Source organism: Punica granatum, chromosome 1, assembly GCF_007655135.1.
Source record: "Punica granatum isolate Tunisia-2019 chromosome 1, ASM765513v2, whole genome shotgun sequence".
NCBI lineage: Eukaryota > Viridiplantae > Streptophyta > Magnoliopsida > Myrtales > Lythraceae > Punica > Punica granatum.
Genome location: NC_045127.1, coordinates 4,124,399 through 4,137,903, shown reverse-complemented (window position 1 = coordinate 4,137,903; position 13,505 = coordinate 4,124,399). Strand labels below are relative to the sequence as shown.

The 13,505-nt window shown below is 42.6% G+C and overlaps 3 protein-coding genes across 9 annotated transcripts; 1 reads left to right on the top strand and 2 right to left on the bottom strand.

The window, feature by feature from the left end:
• Window positions 1-360: 360 nt before the first annotated feature.
• On the bottom strand, window positions 361-2,792 carry LOC116190311. 2 transcript variants are annotated; one of them, XM_031519996.1, is made up of 4 exons: window positions 2,691-2,792; window positions 1,061-2,254; window positions 770-851; window positions 361-666 (listed from the first exon to the last, which is right to left on the bottom strand). In XM_031519996.1, exons 2-3 carry the CDS (start codon window positions 2,020-2,022, stop codon window positions 773-775), a joined length of 1,041 nt encoding a protein of 346 aa, XP_031375856.1. In that variant the 5' UTR covers window positions 2,023-2,254; window positions 2,691-2,792; the 3' UTR covers window positions 361-666; window positions 770-772. The 2 variants fall into 2 exon arrangements, with proteins under 2 accessions (XP_031375856.1, XP_031375863.1); XM_031520003.1 differs by having other exon boundaries at window positions 361-596.
• On the top strand, window positions 2,620-9,773 carry LOC116190153 (protein HOMOLOG OF MAMMALIAN LYST-INTERACTING PROTEIN 5). 6 transcript variants are annotated; one of them, XM_031519833.1, is made up of 7 exons: window positions 2,620-2,927; window positions 3,065-3,161; window positions 4,413-4,487; window positions 7,542-7,576; window positions 8,140-8,215; window positions 8,364-8,504; window positions 8,672-9,761. In XM_031519833.1, exons 2-7 carry the CDS (start codon window positions 3,075-3,077, stop codon window positions 9,521-9,523), a joined length of 1,266 nt encoding a protein of 421 aa, XP_031375693.1. In that variant the 5' UTR covers window positions 2,620-2,927; window positions 3,065-3,074; the 3' UTR covers window positions 9,524-9,761. The 6 variants fall into 6 exon arrangements, with proteins under 6 accessions (XP_031375693.1, XP_031375687.1, XP_031375700.1 ...); XM_031519827.1 differs by having other exon boundaries at window positions 2,787-2,927; window positions 3,061-3,161; XM_031519840.1 differs by lacking the exon at window positions 2,620-2,927 and adding an exon at window positions 2,959-2,977 and having other exon boundaries at window positions 8,672-9,773.
• A 162-nt stretch (window positions 9,774-9,935) lies between these two features.
• On the bottom strand, window positions 9,936-13,365 carry LOC116190191 (cell division protein FtsZ homolog 1, chloroplastic). Its single transcript, XM_031519857.1, has 6 exons — window positions 12,964-13,365; window positions 12,360-12,459; window positions 11,999-12,228; window positions 11,432-11,599; window positions 10,943-11,176; window positions 9,936-10,457 (listed from the first exon to the last, which is right to left on the bottom strand). The coding sequence occupies exons 1-6, from the start codon at window positions 13,255-13,257 to the stop codon at window positions 10,188-10,190; spliced, it is 1,296 nt and encodes a 431-aa protein (XP_031375717.1). The 5' UTR covers window positions 13,258-13,365; the 3' UTR covers window positions 9,936-10,187.
• Between the last annotated feature and the right edge of the window lie 140 nt (window positions 13,366-13,505).

The window sequence follows — 13,505 nt, the reverse complement described above, 5'->3', positions numbered from 1 at the left end:
GCTGATGAAGGTAAGAAATTTCTTAGTTTTCAAAGTGGAGATCAATTTCAAGGATTTTTTTTTTTAGTCAATAAATTTTGCGAGTCATATGTCGCGCTTTGATTTGTTAATCATTATAACTGGATTATGTATGCTCAGTTCCAGGAGCTACTATGTGTTCAAATCAGCGATGTCAAATATCTACTTTGTCACTGATGCATTTCTTGCAATAAGAATTCAAGGCATTTCATGGTTGTCAAATGTTTATGGAGTGTTTTGAGTTGTTTAGGGAAGTCACATTTTGCTTCATTTGCAGGGCCATAAGCTAATTGAGACCAAAGGCGATGCGGATGGACTAAATAATATCAGTAGAGGCGCACCACGAAGTAATGTCAGTAGATTTCTTCTTGAGATAGATGTTGGTGCTACACAGGGGTCAACATATGGCAAATCATACCCAAAAGAAAACGTCCATGGAAATAGAACTACGAGAGATGATGTGTCTGGTAGAATGACCGAATCTCCATTGGCAGGGTCTATATCCTCGATATCTGCTAAATGGCGTGAAATCTTTACGCATGCTGCTACTCCAGGGGCAAAGTCTTCAAATTTGACTCCTTTTGTCGGCACATCAGTCGGCATCATGCACGAGTAAGGGAAGTGCAAAGCGTGGTTTAAGTTAGCCATCTATTCAATAGAGCACTTCCAGGATTAGAAGTCCGGACACCTCCAAGTACTTCAGCTTTTTAAGGAGGGGATTGGAAAATTGAAACTCGGGATATCGACTTACCTGTCAGCAAATTCTCCCCGCAACACAGCTCGTGTTGCAGGTAGCATTGAAGTGCCGAACAAGAGTGCACATACTCCTGTTGCTAATTTAGAGCGTCCCGATGATGATCCAAAGGAAGCAGACAATAAAAGAATGCTCTTAGCTGATAGCAGTGGAATTGCGAGCCCACATAATATCGACGCAGTTGGTATTTAACGGTGTCTCCTTCTCATAATTTGGCAATGACAATGTCTCCTTTCACAGTTGATATATATATATATATAAATAATAACCTCCAGAGGGATAACTCACACGAGAAAACAACCGCAGAGGTCTCCACCAGGGCCGACTTCCTCAATCACACAGCTGAATGATCTCAGGAGGACACAATTGATAAAACGAGCCTTTGGATCGCCACAGTGCTTTCTCTTCCTCTCATCAGCACTGGTTTTCTTTTCCAGACGAACGACGTCAAAAGTGAAACGGAGCTTTCCATAGCCATGTGTCATTAGATCAGTACATTTACTGAAACCACACGAGAAAATCACTGCCTGCCCACACCCAATATCCACCACCCTGCGGTGCCCGGAATAGATTTTACTCCCGATTTTCCCGGATCTTGTATGGCGAACCAGGATGACTTCCGGTGGTTGATCCTCCTTCCTCTGAGCAAGATCGCAGGCCACGAGACAGGCCCCTTTGAGGTGAGATGGGAACGGAAACCAAGGATACCACAGACCATCCACAACATCGGACCCACTAGTTTGCTGAAGCTCCGGCAACCAGGCAAACCTGGAGCTCTTCTTCCATCCTTCACATGGATGGTTGCAATCCAGCTCGTAGACCAGATCGCAGAACAGCGTCAATACAATGCAAGATCCGATAGCATTGCAAGATCGCACTTTGTAAGCGCTCGGTTCATGGTCGTCACAAGGATCGAGTTTTGGTTCAGGAAGGGACACCCACTCATTGGAGCATGGGTCGAGAACTTCAGCCCGTGGTTCGTCCTTATCAGAAGAAGAAGGATCGAAAGAATTTGGGAGGACGTACACCTTCCCAAGGAGAGAGATGACAGTGGGGTCAATTTTGGGGGCTCTCAGACTAGGCCCCTTCCGCAGATAGGGTAGGGGGTTCTCTATGGGATGTGAGGTGGCTGGGGGGAGAAGGTGTGTGTCGAGGATATAAACGTCAAGAGAGGGATCTCTTCTTGGGGAAGGCCAATCCCACCTGCCTCCGATCATGTAGATTGAGGAGCCAATGCATGCAAAACCCATTAGAAATGGGAGATCACGGGGCCGGAGAGTGAGAACGGGCTCTTGTGGCAAGGGCTCATAAGGAGGATGGGTAACAGGGAAAGCATGGATTGTGTAGAGTGAATCGTCCTTCAGGTCTTTGGGGTCAAGGTAGTAGCGTGGTAGTAGACCACGTATACCGATGGGACAGGCTGCTCAGGCATCGTTGCTCCTCCCTCCCTCCCTCTCGGGAACTTGGAAACTTACTACGTACCTGTAATTTATAGATAGGCAACAGCAACGGAGCAATTAGACAAGAGAAATATATTATCGGATAGAAGAACACCATGCCCATGCATGAATCGCATCAAAAAGGCAGGTGCATACATAAGGGAAGAAGCTCGCCGTAGAAAAACAAGATGGATGGAAATTGGAATGGATCGACACAAACAGAGGATTCGACAGACGGAGCGATCGAGGGTTATAGAGCTCAAACTTCAAACTGAAACTAATTATTAAGCAACAACAACCGCAGCGCACAGCAATAGACCAGTCTCTAAATTGAACGTCAGCAACTGAAAACAATCGCAAAATCATTCAATCGGCGAGGAAGAAGAAGAAGGAGGAGGATAATTAGGGTTTACAAACTACAAATTATCCCTAAAATCATTCACTCATAGTCGCTGACGATAGATTCACCGATCGCCTACCTCTTTCACGCTGCCCTTCCCTTCTCTGATCAAACCTTGCTTCCCTTCTCTGATCACACCTTGCTTGCTTGCAATTGGCTCTGCCAGGGCTCCCTGCGCCGCCTGTACGTAGTCAATAGGATCGGGTTCGAGTTTTGATTCGTTTCTGATCTTAAAAGAAAAGAGAGGAGGAAAGAAACGTCGTCGTTTTTAAACGTCAAAGTCATCAATTTCACGAGCCCCTCGTCGCTTACTACTGTAAGGCCGTGAAAACCCTTCATCCAAGAATCCCTCGTATTCATTCGGAGGTAGCTCGTGCTAGGTCTTGTTTGATTAGTGACGAGCTTCGATTTCTGTTTGTTGTTGTTCTTCTCCCCACCTTGTTTGTCAGGTAGACTGTATGCGATGGATCGTGGTCTGAAGATCCCTGCAGGGGAGCGTACGAAGACCGCCAACGCCCTCTTGAATTCCCTCATCAAACAGCTGGAAAAGGTACCAATCCATCAATCTACCGATCCATTTATATGTCGAGAGTGGGGTAAATGGGATGCAGTATCTGCTTATCGAACTCGAGATTATCTTTGATTGTACTTTTGAGCTGATTCGACCGACATTTCTGGAACTTTAATATTGAAACGATGTGTTTCCATGTAATTCTACCATTGAAGGTGAATACTGCACGAAGTGGAATTTGTGCTTTCTTCGTGATTCCTGGCCCATTTGCACTGACTAAGGGGTGCTGTGTTGACGTTGCGCAGTTGCCCGATCTTCAAGTGCTAAATTGGATAACTGGGATCCGCTTTGCAGCTGAATATCTCTCAGTTGTTCATGCTGCCTGTAATGCCCATACATCATTTGTAAACTCGTGGCAGTTTTAATAATCCTTTGCTTCAGCTAGATTTCAATCGGGAATTTTATTTTTTATTTTTTTCCGTGGGCTCAAGTTAAAATGACCATCTCTGGTGCTAGTTACATGTCTCAGTATTTCGAGTTCTGCTGATATATTAGCTAGTTTTGGGAGTTAGTGAACTTCAGATAATTTTTATTTTAACATTACTAAGTGGTTTAACTTCTATGGAGGCTTCATTTGGTTCCAGTATCGATTGCACTGGTACCTAGGCCCCAGATTATTATTTTTCTGAATGACTGGTTGCCTAATATTTATGTGCGGAAAACAATTGGTGGGCTGCAGTTTGCAGTTCAAATTAATTGTCGTGTTGGGCTGCCTGTAATGCCTGCACAGTTTTTCCATGATCTTGTCAAGTTCTGAAGGGTCTTGCATGATTTGTCATAATTATATTTTTCATTAGTGTATTATGTCTCATCTTCAACTTGAGACTTTTATAGCCGCTAACATTTGCGATATATAATGTCGTGTGGCAGTACAATAGTAAGGCAGCATAGCCAAAATGACTTGGGAGAATCCTTATTTCAATTGCATTGCACTATTTAGCTTCTTGTTTCAGAAGCCTCTCCTCTCTTCCTGCATACATTACTATTAAATTTGTCATTTTAACTCTTTATGTTGCAAAAATCTTTTTGGGTAAGAGATGGCTCTGGTCAGACCCAACTGATTTTGATTTCGACTCAAGTTTACAGTAGTAGGGTAATGTAAGATTTTTTTTTCCTGCCTCTGCCTGATTCAACTCCGGAAGTGGGCAATGGCATCACAAGAGCTCACCCCCCATTCTCTCCCCCCCGCCCCCTCCCCCCAGTTCTAGCTGACATCATGGTCATTTACAGGACAAGAAATCGCTAAATCTTGGGCCTGAAGACAGTTTGCATTTGGAAGTGTTTGCCTTGAATGTCTTTGCAAAGGCTGATAAACGCCCAGCTGACTTGTACGATGCATTCTCTTCCTGATAATATTTAGTTTTCTTTAGAAATTTATTTGTTGGCTTCTTGCTTTTCAAGAATTTTGTGTCCCCCACCTTGGAGATTGTAGCTTCTAGTGGACGCCCTTTTTGCTGCCAAACCTATCTGAATCATCTTTGCGTGCTAGGCTTTATGAGATCGGCTTGATATATGCATAATTATGGGACATCCGCAGAGATCCTCTATAAATTGGAAGAATTCGGTCGGTTGAAATTACATGTCGAGAGAGGGATCTTCTTTTCTTGGGGAAGGAAGACACCAATTGCCTCCAATCATGTAGATTGAGGAGCCAATGCATCCGAAACCCATTTGTATTGGGAGATCACGGGGCCGGAGAGTGAGGACGGGCTGTTGTGGCAAGGGCTCATGAGGAGGATGGGTAACAGGGAAAGCATGGATTGTGTAGAGTGACTCGGTCTTGAGGTCTTTGGGGGCAAGTTGAGTAGCGTGGAAGTAGACCACATATACCGACGTCCCACTCTCATCACATTTAACAGGCTGCTCATCACATGTAACAGGCTGCTCGGGCATCGTTGCTCCTTCCTCCCTCCCTCCCTCTCGGAAACTAGGAAACTTACTACGTACCTGTAATTTATAGATAGGCAGCAGCAAGCAACGGAGCAATTAGACAAGATATATATATATATATATTATCGGATAGAAGAAGACACCATGCCCATGCATGAATCGTATCAAAAAGGCAGGTGCATGCATAGCATAGATAAGGGAACAAGCTCCCCGTCGATAACAAGGGGGATTGAAATCGGAATGGATCGACACAAAAAGAGGACTCGATAGACGGAGCGATCAAGGGTTATAGAGCTCAAACATCAAACTCATACTAATTATTAAGCAACGACAACCGCAGCACACAGCAATAGACCAGTCTCTAAATTGAACGTCAGCAACTGACAACAATCGCATCAATCGGTGAGGAGGAAGAAGACGACAATCGCAAAATCATTCAACCGATGAAGGAGGAGGAGGAGGATAATTAGGGTTTACAAAATACAAATTATTAGGACCCTTAAACCTCCATTTGATTTTACAATAAAATTCTATCAATTATAAAATAAAAATCGACAATACAATTATTATTTTAAAATTTTTTAATCATTTAATTTGATAGGGTTGGATTTCGAGTTTTGATTCGTTTCTGATCGCCTATTTTAAAGGCCACAGAAAGAAAATATTGTCTAGAACTCAATTGGATGACAGAAGAAACGTGGTCGTTTAAAACGTCAAAGTCATCAATTTCACGGAGCTTCTCCTCGTCCTCCCTCTCTTCGTTCTCTCTCTCTCTCTCTCCGCGTCGCGCAATTGAACGGCAGCAGGGGAAGGAGCTGAAGGATCAGCCATGGCGAGCGATCACGAGCCGGCGAAGATCTTACTGCCGTACCTCCAGAGGGCCGATGAGCTGCAGAAGCACGAGCCCCTCGTCGCTTACTACTGTAAGGCCGCGAAAACCCTTCATCCAAGTATCTCTTGTATTCGTTCGGAGGTTGCTTGTGCTAGGTCTTGTTTGATTAGTGACGAGCTTCAATTTCTGCCGTTGTTGTTCTCCCCACCTTGTTTGTCAGGTAGACTGTATGCGATGGATCGTGGTCTGAAGATCCCTGCAGGGGAGCGTACGAAGACCACCAACGCCCTCTTGAATTCCCTCATCAAACAGCTGGAAAAGGTATCAATCCATCAATCTACCAATCTATTTATATGTCGAGAGTGGGGTAAATGGGATGAAGAATCTGCTTATTGAATTGAGATTATTGTTCATTGTGCTTTTGAGCTGATTCGACCGACAATTCCGTAGCTTTAGAATTGAAACGATGGGTTTCCATGTAATTCTACCATTGAAGGTGGATACTGCGCGAGAGACTTAATTGAAAACGTGGAGTTTGTGCTTTCTTCGTGATTCCTGGCCCATTTGCACTGATTAAGGGGTTCTGTGTTGACGTTGTGCAGTTGCCCAATCTTCAAGTGCTAAATTGAATAACTGGGATCCGCTTTGCAGCTGAATATCTCTCAGTTGTTCATGCTGCCTGTAATGCCCATGCATTATTTGTAAACTCGTGGCAGTTTTAATAATCCTTTGCTTCAGCTAGATTTCAAGCAGAAATTTTTTTTTTTCTTGGGCTTAAGTTAAAGGACCATTTCTGGTGCTAGTTACATCTTGCAGTATTTCTAGTTCCGCTGATATATTAGCTACTTTTGGGAGTTAGTGAGCTTCAGATAATTTTTATTTTAACATTACTAAGTGGGAGAACTTCTATGGAGGCTTCATTTGGTTCCAGTAACGATTGCACTGGTACCTAGGCCCCAGATTAATATTTTCTGAATGACTGGTTGCCTAATATTTATGTGCGGAAAACAATTGTTGGGCTGCAGTTTGCAGTTCTAATTAATTCTCGTGTTGGGCTGCCTGTAATGCCTGCTCAGTTTTTCCATGATCTTGTCAAGTTCTGAAGGGTCTTGCATGATTTGTCATAATTATATTTTTCATTAGTGTATTATGTCTCATCTTCAACTTGAGACTTTTATAGCCGCTAACATTTGCGATATATAATGTCGTGTGGCAGTACAACAGTAAGGCAGCATAGCCAAAATGACTTGGGAGAATCCTTATTTCAATTGCATTGCACTATTTAGCTTCTTGTTTCAGAAGCCTCTCCTCTCTTCCTGCATACATTACTATTAAATTTGTCATTTTAACTCTTTATGTTGCAATAATCTTTTTGGGTAAGAGATGGCTCTGATCAGACCCAACTGATTTTGATTTCGACTCCAAGTTTACAGTAGTAGGGTAATGTAAGATTTTTTCCTGCCTCTGCCCAATTCACCTTTCGTAAGTGGGCAACACCATCACAATAGCTGATTTGCTTCCCCCCCCCCTCCAGTTATAGCTAACATTATGGTCATTTACAGGACAAGAAATCGCTAAATCTTGGGCCTGAAGACAGTTTGCATTTGGAAGGGTTTGCCTTGAATGTCTTTGCAAAGGCTGATAAACAAGATCGTGCTGGGCGAGCTGACTTGTATGATGCATTATCTTCCTGATAATATTTAGTTTTCTTTAGAAATTTATTTGTTGGCTTCTTGCTTTTCAAGAATTTTGTGCCCCCACCTTGGAGATTGTAGCTTCTAGTGGACACCCTTTTTGCTGCCAAACCTATCTGAGTCATCTTTGTGTGTTAGGCTTTATGAGATCGGCTGCGATATGCATAATTATGGGACATCCATAGAGATCTTCTATACATTGGGATCACACAATGATGTAGTCTCTTGCATAATGTATTTTTCAATTACGTCGGGCTTTTGTTTCCTTGACTTTGTAATGTACGGTATCCCACTATGAACTTGGCTCTAGAATTATGTTATATAAAAAAAGGGGGGAAAAAGAGAAAAAAGAAAAACTGAGAAAACAATTCAATAATTGTTGGGTACAACCACAAGTTTTTTGATGTTATCTGAGACCATGAATAAACCTTATCTTGGGAACTATTCATCTTTCCACATTCAGTTCCTCCCTTCTTATCTTCTCTGGAAGTGAAGCTATTTTGTATGATTCTGAAATGTTTTAAATGCGTACTTGTGACAGGAATACTGCAAAAACGTTTTATGCTGCAAGCATCTTCTTTGAGATTCTCAACCAATTTGGTCCCCTTCAGCCTGATGTGAGTTGATTCTGATTTTTTGCATAATGCTTGTCTTTGGGACAGAACTATCATGTGGCAACCTCCTGAGATTTTTTGGATGCATGCAAATTATTATGTCAGTTCTACTTTATGAATTAAATCGTCAGGGTTTTTTCTTCTCATACAGCTTGAGCAGAAACAGAAGTATGCAGCTTGGAAAGCAGCAGATATAAGAAAGGCTTTGAAGGAAGGAAGGAAGCCCGTCCCTGGGCCTCCTGCTGGTGAAGATGATCTAACTGTGCCATCGAGTACGCCTGGTGGATCTTATGTATGTTTTCTGTATCTAGTTCCTTGTTTAGCTTTATTGGTTCTATTGCCTGCCTATTTGATGTTTAAACTACCATTTTTATTGAAACCGAGAAATAATCAGAGGATGAATTTTCTGGAATAACATTCCATGGTGACATCGTTTATGACTGTTAATTCACTTTGCAGGACCTTGGTGTGAATCCTGCACCGGAGCCTGACCTATCACCTCAGCCTCATGAAAGAATAGAGCGTCAACATTCTGCCAACATTTCGGGATCTCCACCACCTCACCCTACTTCCAGTTATCCTTCTAATGACTTTCATGCTCATCATCCTCCTCCAAACACAAAACCAGGATCTCCTCCGCTCCACTCTTCTTCCAGTTATCCTTCCCACGACCTTCATGCTCCTCATCCTCCAAACACACAGCCAGAAAGTTCTACCTATTCTTCGTACTATCAAGAAACCTCTCAACAACACATTCCCCAGAATTACCCTTCAGAACAGCAACATCAGTCCACAGGTTACTCCTCGGAACATTTCTCTCAGATCCCACAAATCCCACATAATTATTCCTCAGACCATTATAATTATCTGCCGCAATCACAGCAGCACATACCAAACAATTACCCATCTCAGGACAACCCTCCTTACTCGTACCCGAACTTCCAATCTTACCCAAGCTTTACGGAGAGCAACCTGCCATCAGTACCGACCCACGATCCTTCCTACTATCAAGGTCCTGAGACTTCTCATATTCCTTCAAACAAAAGCTTTCCCTCGGTTCCTCAGTATGGTTCTTCCTCCTCTAGCAGCAGAGCAAATGGGAGTGTCTCATCCGAATCTGTCCTGGCTCCTACTCCAGCCCACACATACCAATACGACAGCAATTACCAGCCACCGCCTGAGAAAATTGCCGAGGCCCATAAGGCTGCGAGATTCGCTGTTGGGGCGTTAGCTTTTGATGATGTCTCTGTTGCAGTGGACTTCCTGAGGAAGTCGCTTGAGCTTCTTACAAAACCATCAGCGGGTCAGTAGTAGTGTTCTCAAGTTTTATGGACCTGGTGATGATGGTGGTGCTATTCTGATTTGGACGCTGAGAAGGGATGAGCATGCTTCATGATTTATCTCCTGTACTTGCTTTATTTGTAAAGGATTTGGCCACTTTTCTTGTAGATATTGGGATTTCTGTTGTGAGCCTTTCAAAGCGCTGGTCTCATGGTCCTGACCATCTCGATGCTATGAATTTTGGAGTAACAAGATAATTTTGGTACAACCTCCAGGTTCATTTGTGATTGCAAATGGTGGAATATCTATATTCAGAAGTAATCCATTTCGTGGATAGCAATCATAGAAGAATTTCCGAAGAAACTGAGCCGAGTGATCAAACACATACACAAAAAGGTCTGATAAACACATTATCCTGAGCAATTGACAATCAATACGGACATTACTTTTCGAAACCCCTCATATTGAAAATTTGATAATCAATATAAACATTGCTTGTTCGAACTCACTACTCTTTCTTTATCCTTTTCCGTCAATAGTTACATCCATAATAGCAGAAACACAAACAAGATCAGAGCAGCATAGAGCAAGAAGCTAATGTAATTTGATACAAATTCACTAGAAAATGAATCACTTAGCGACTACCTAACTGACACAAGAACAGGATTGAAGATAGAAGAAAGAGCAGTCCAGATTAAAAGAAGAGCTTCCGAGTGGAAGATCTCAATGGGACAGGGGAAGAAGGGGTTAATGGCTTGAGAGGAAGAGGCATTTTGTTTTCTTGTCCAACAACGGCAGCTTTATCGCTCACTTTGGCGGCCTTTGGGTCACCCAAAAGAGCCTTCTGAAACGACTGTGAGAAACCAGTGGCAATTATTGTAACATGAATCTCTCCATTGTAACGGTCGTCCACAACCGCTCCAAAGATAATGTTGGCAGAAGGATCTGCTAAACTTGTGACAACCTAGAAGGGAAGTCAATAAGCAAATCAATTAAGAGAAAGAAGAAACATCATAGTACAGAGGAGCAAATTAACATACTAATGATCAACCTATTACCGCATACTGACATCGGCAAAATCAAGTACGCCTCATTTAAATTCAATCCAAGTTGGACAAAGTCAAAAATCACTGGAGTCATTATATGCTAAAGTAAACATCCGATACGCCAGCTCAGGCATCTAGATTAAGGTTTTCCAACTTTTCCTACTTCAGTTATGTTAGAAATATTAGCCCGTTTGGTTTCAGAGTTTGATTTTAGAATCATGATTTTGATTTTAACTTTACCCACTACACAACAAAAACACACGATTTCCAAGTCAAATTTATAATACTATCTCATTTGTCCTTTTTCCACAATCAAAATCAAAATCAAAATCAAAGTTACTTTAACTCTGAAACTAAACGCACTCTAGCTTTTGCATATAAAGATTGAAACACTTTGAGGTACCTGAGAGACTCTGTTCACTTCCTGCAAGGTTATGTCCCTTCCTCCAGTTATATTGTATACAATTCCAGTGGCTGATTGAATTGATGATCCAATCAAGGGAGCCAAGGTAGCTTGTTCAGCCGCTTCTTCTGCTCGGTTCTTGCTGGAGGAAACTCCTACACCAAGCATCGCAGTTCCCGAGTCTTTCATGACTGCCTTCACATCTGCAAAATCAACATTTACAAGGCCTGGAATCTGCAAAATGTAAAGAGGCAGCAGTTACTAATTTACTTAAAACATTTATATGCATTATAAATAATACAATATTTAATTCCTCAATGACATAACCAGTTCTGAGCATTTTTCAGAAAAAAATTCAAGTTTTATGTTAATATACGTGCAACATCAAGAAAACTTGGACTGGTTGATATATGACTAAGAAAGAACATGTTTCGCAAATAGTCATTACAACAAATAGGCAAGCCCAGTCTATGCAAATAGAGGTCCTACCGTGATTATATCGGAAATTCCTTGGACCCCCTGACGCAGAACATCATCAGCAAGAAGAAATGCATCCTGAAGGGGTGTTTGCTCATCTGCAATATCCAGCAATCGGTCATTGGGAATCACTATAAGTGTGTCAACATTCTTCTGCAACTTTTCAATAGCCTCCAGTGCCTGAAAAGAGCCCAATGGAGATGTAACTCATTAAAACTACAATGATAACATGCAACTGTATTTTACAATAGTCATGCTTCTTAGCCTTGAAGATATCTTTAGATAATTTACTCCCGAGTACATATAGGGGCCCTTTTAAATGCACATAAAAAGGGGAGAAAAAAGTTTGTCATTGTTACCCTTCATATTTTACTCCAGACAAGAGCTCCAAAGAGATAAATCACTACTTTTCCCAGAAAAGAACTTTGACGGTATGCAGTTTCTATCTGAAAGTGGAAAAGCAATTTGGACCCACTCAATGGTATTGCGAACCATTACAAACTACTCAGCTCGATGTCAGACATACAATATGTAACCAAATAGCCTAAGGATCATTTATTAATGTGAAATAGCACTTACTTGCATAGATCTTTTCCGCCCCTCAAAGCTGAAAGGGTATGTTACGACCCCAACAGTGAGGTAACCAGCTTCTTTTGATATTTGGGCGACAACTGGAGCAGCACCGGACCCAGTTCCCCCACCCATACCAGCTGTTATGAACACAAGGTCTGAACCTTTGAGAGCATTTGCTATTGTTTCCTTTGATTCTTCTGCAGCCTGCTCGCCTAGAAGTGGATTCCCTCCTGTGCCTGCAACTCCATCAACGTCCTTAGTGGGAGGAGGAGCAATCACAGATTCCTCATGAATTACAACGAATCTTTGGAAAAGTATAGCGGGGAAAACTTAAAAAGCCTACTAAGATCCAAAGATAGTGACAAACCCAATCCACGAGTTAAAAGCTCTCCAATTTGAAGCGGGTTCTCGGCTGCAGACTGCAGGAGGGCTTGCGAATCAGTATTTATGGCGTAGAAGTCCACAGCCTGAAATGTGGAAGCACAATGGTAAGTTCATAGATAATTCACATCCCGGTAAACACCAGAGCGAGATACATAGGATTGAAGTGACGAAAGAGCACAAATTGCAGGATCATCCACTTAAGAATGTTCTCCGTAGGAATCAATCGAACTATTCACCAAATTATGCTGCTCAGAAGGTCAAATTGGATGTCTAGAAATAGAACCCCACATTTCAACTTACGAAGTGAAGGTAGGTAAATGCCAATGGAACTCGAACCCGTAGCAGTAAACAGGTTAATACACGAGGCACAAGCAATATAATCGGTATACGAACAATGGAAGTTCAAGGAAACACAGAATTGATTGAAATTGAGCATGAGAAATCAAATTCATAGCTCAGGCGCTCCACCGCCCCAAATGTATGGGAAGCGCAATCAGTTCATTCCATTGCGTGATGCCCACGTGTGAGATTGCTCTACGATTTCACAAATTTGAGCTAAGACCCTCAAAAAGTCGAGCGAAACCCACCTGCAAGCCGCTCCCAATCATGCGGTTGACGGCATTGTTGCCGCCTCCACCGACGCCGACAACCTTAATCTTGGCGGTCTCCATGGGCACGAAAGAGCAGCTCACGCCCCACGAACTCGGTCGGCTCCGTCTCCTCGCAGTCTTCCGTCTAGAAGAGAAGGTCACTGTCGAAATGGGGCGGGAGAGCGCACTGTGATGAAGAGGAGTAAGAATTGAAGAAGAAGCAGGAGACGAGGAGGACGGGGAAGAAGAGGAGGAGCAGATGAGCTCCTTCAGGTGAAGCGAAGAAGCCATTTTTGCTTTGATTCCTCTGAGCTTCTCCCACTCAGTAGTCTGTGCAATGGAGGGAGAGACGGACAGCGAGAGAGAGACAGAGAGAGGGAAGACCAAAGTTGAGGTTTTTTTTAGGGTTTTAGGAAATTTTAATCATTAATTTTTCTTTTTCTTTTTTTGGATATTTTTGGGGAAAATCGTAGGGAAGCTGATGGATCATGGAACGCAAGCAAAGAGATTGAGTGGGCCCCCCTTCCCCTCGTGGTTGT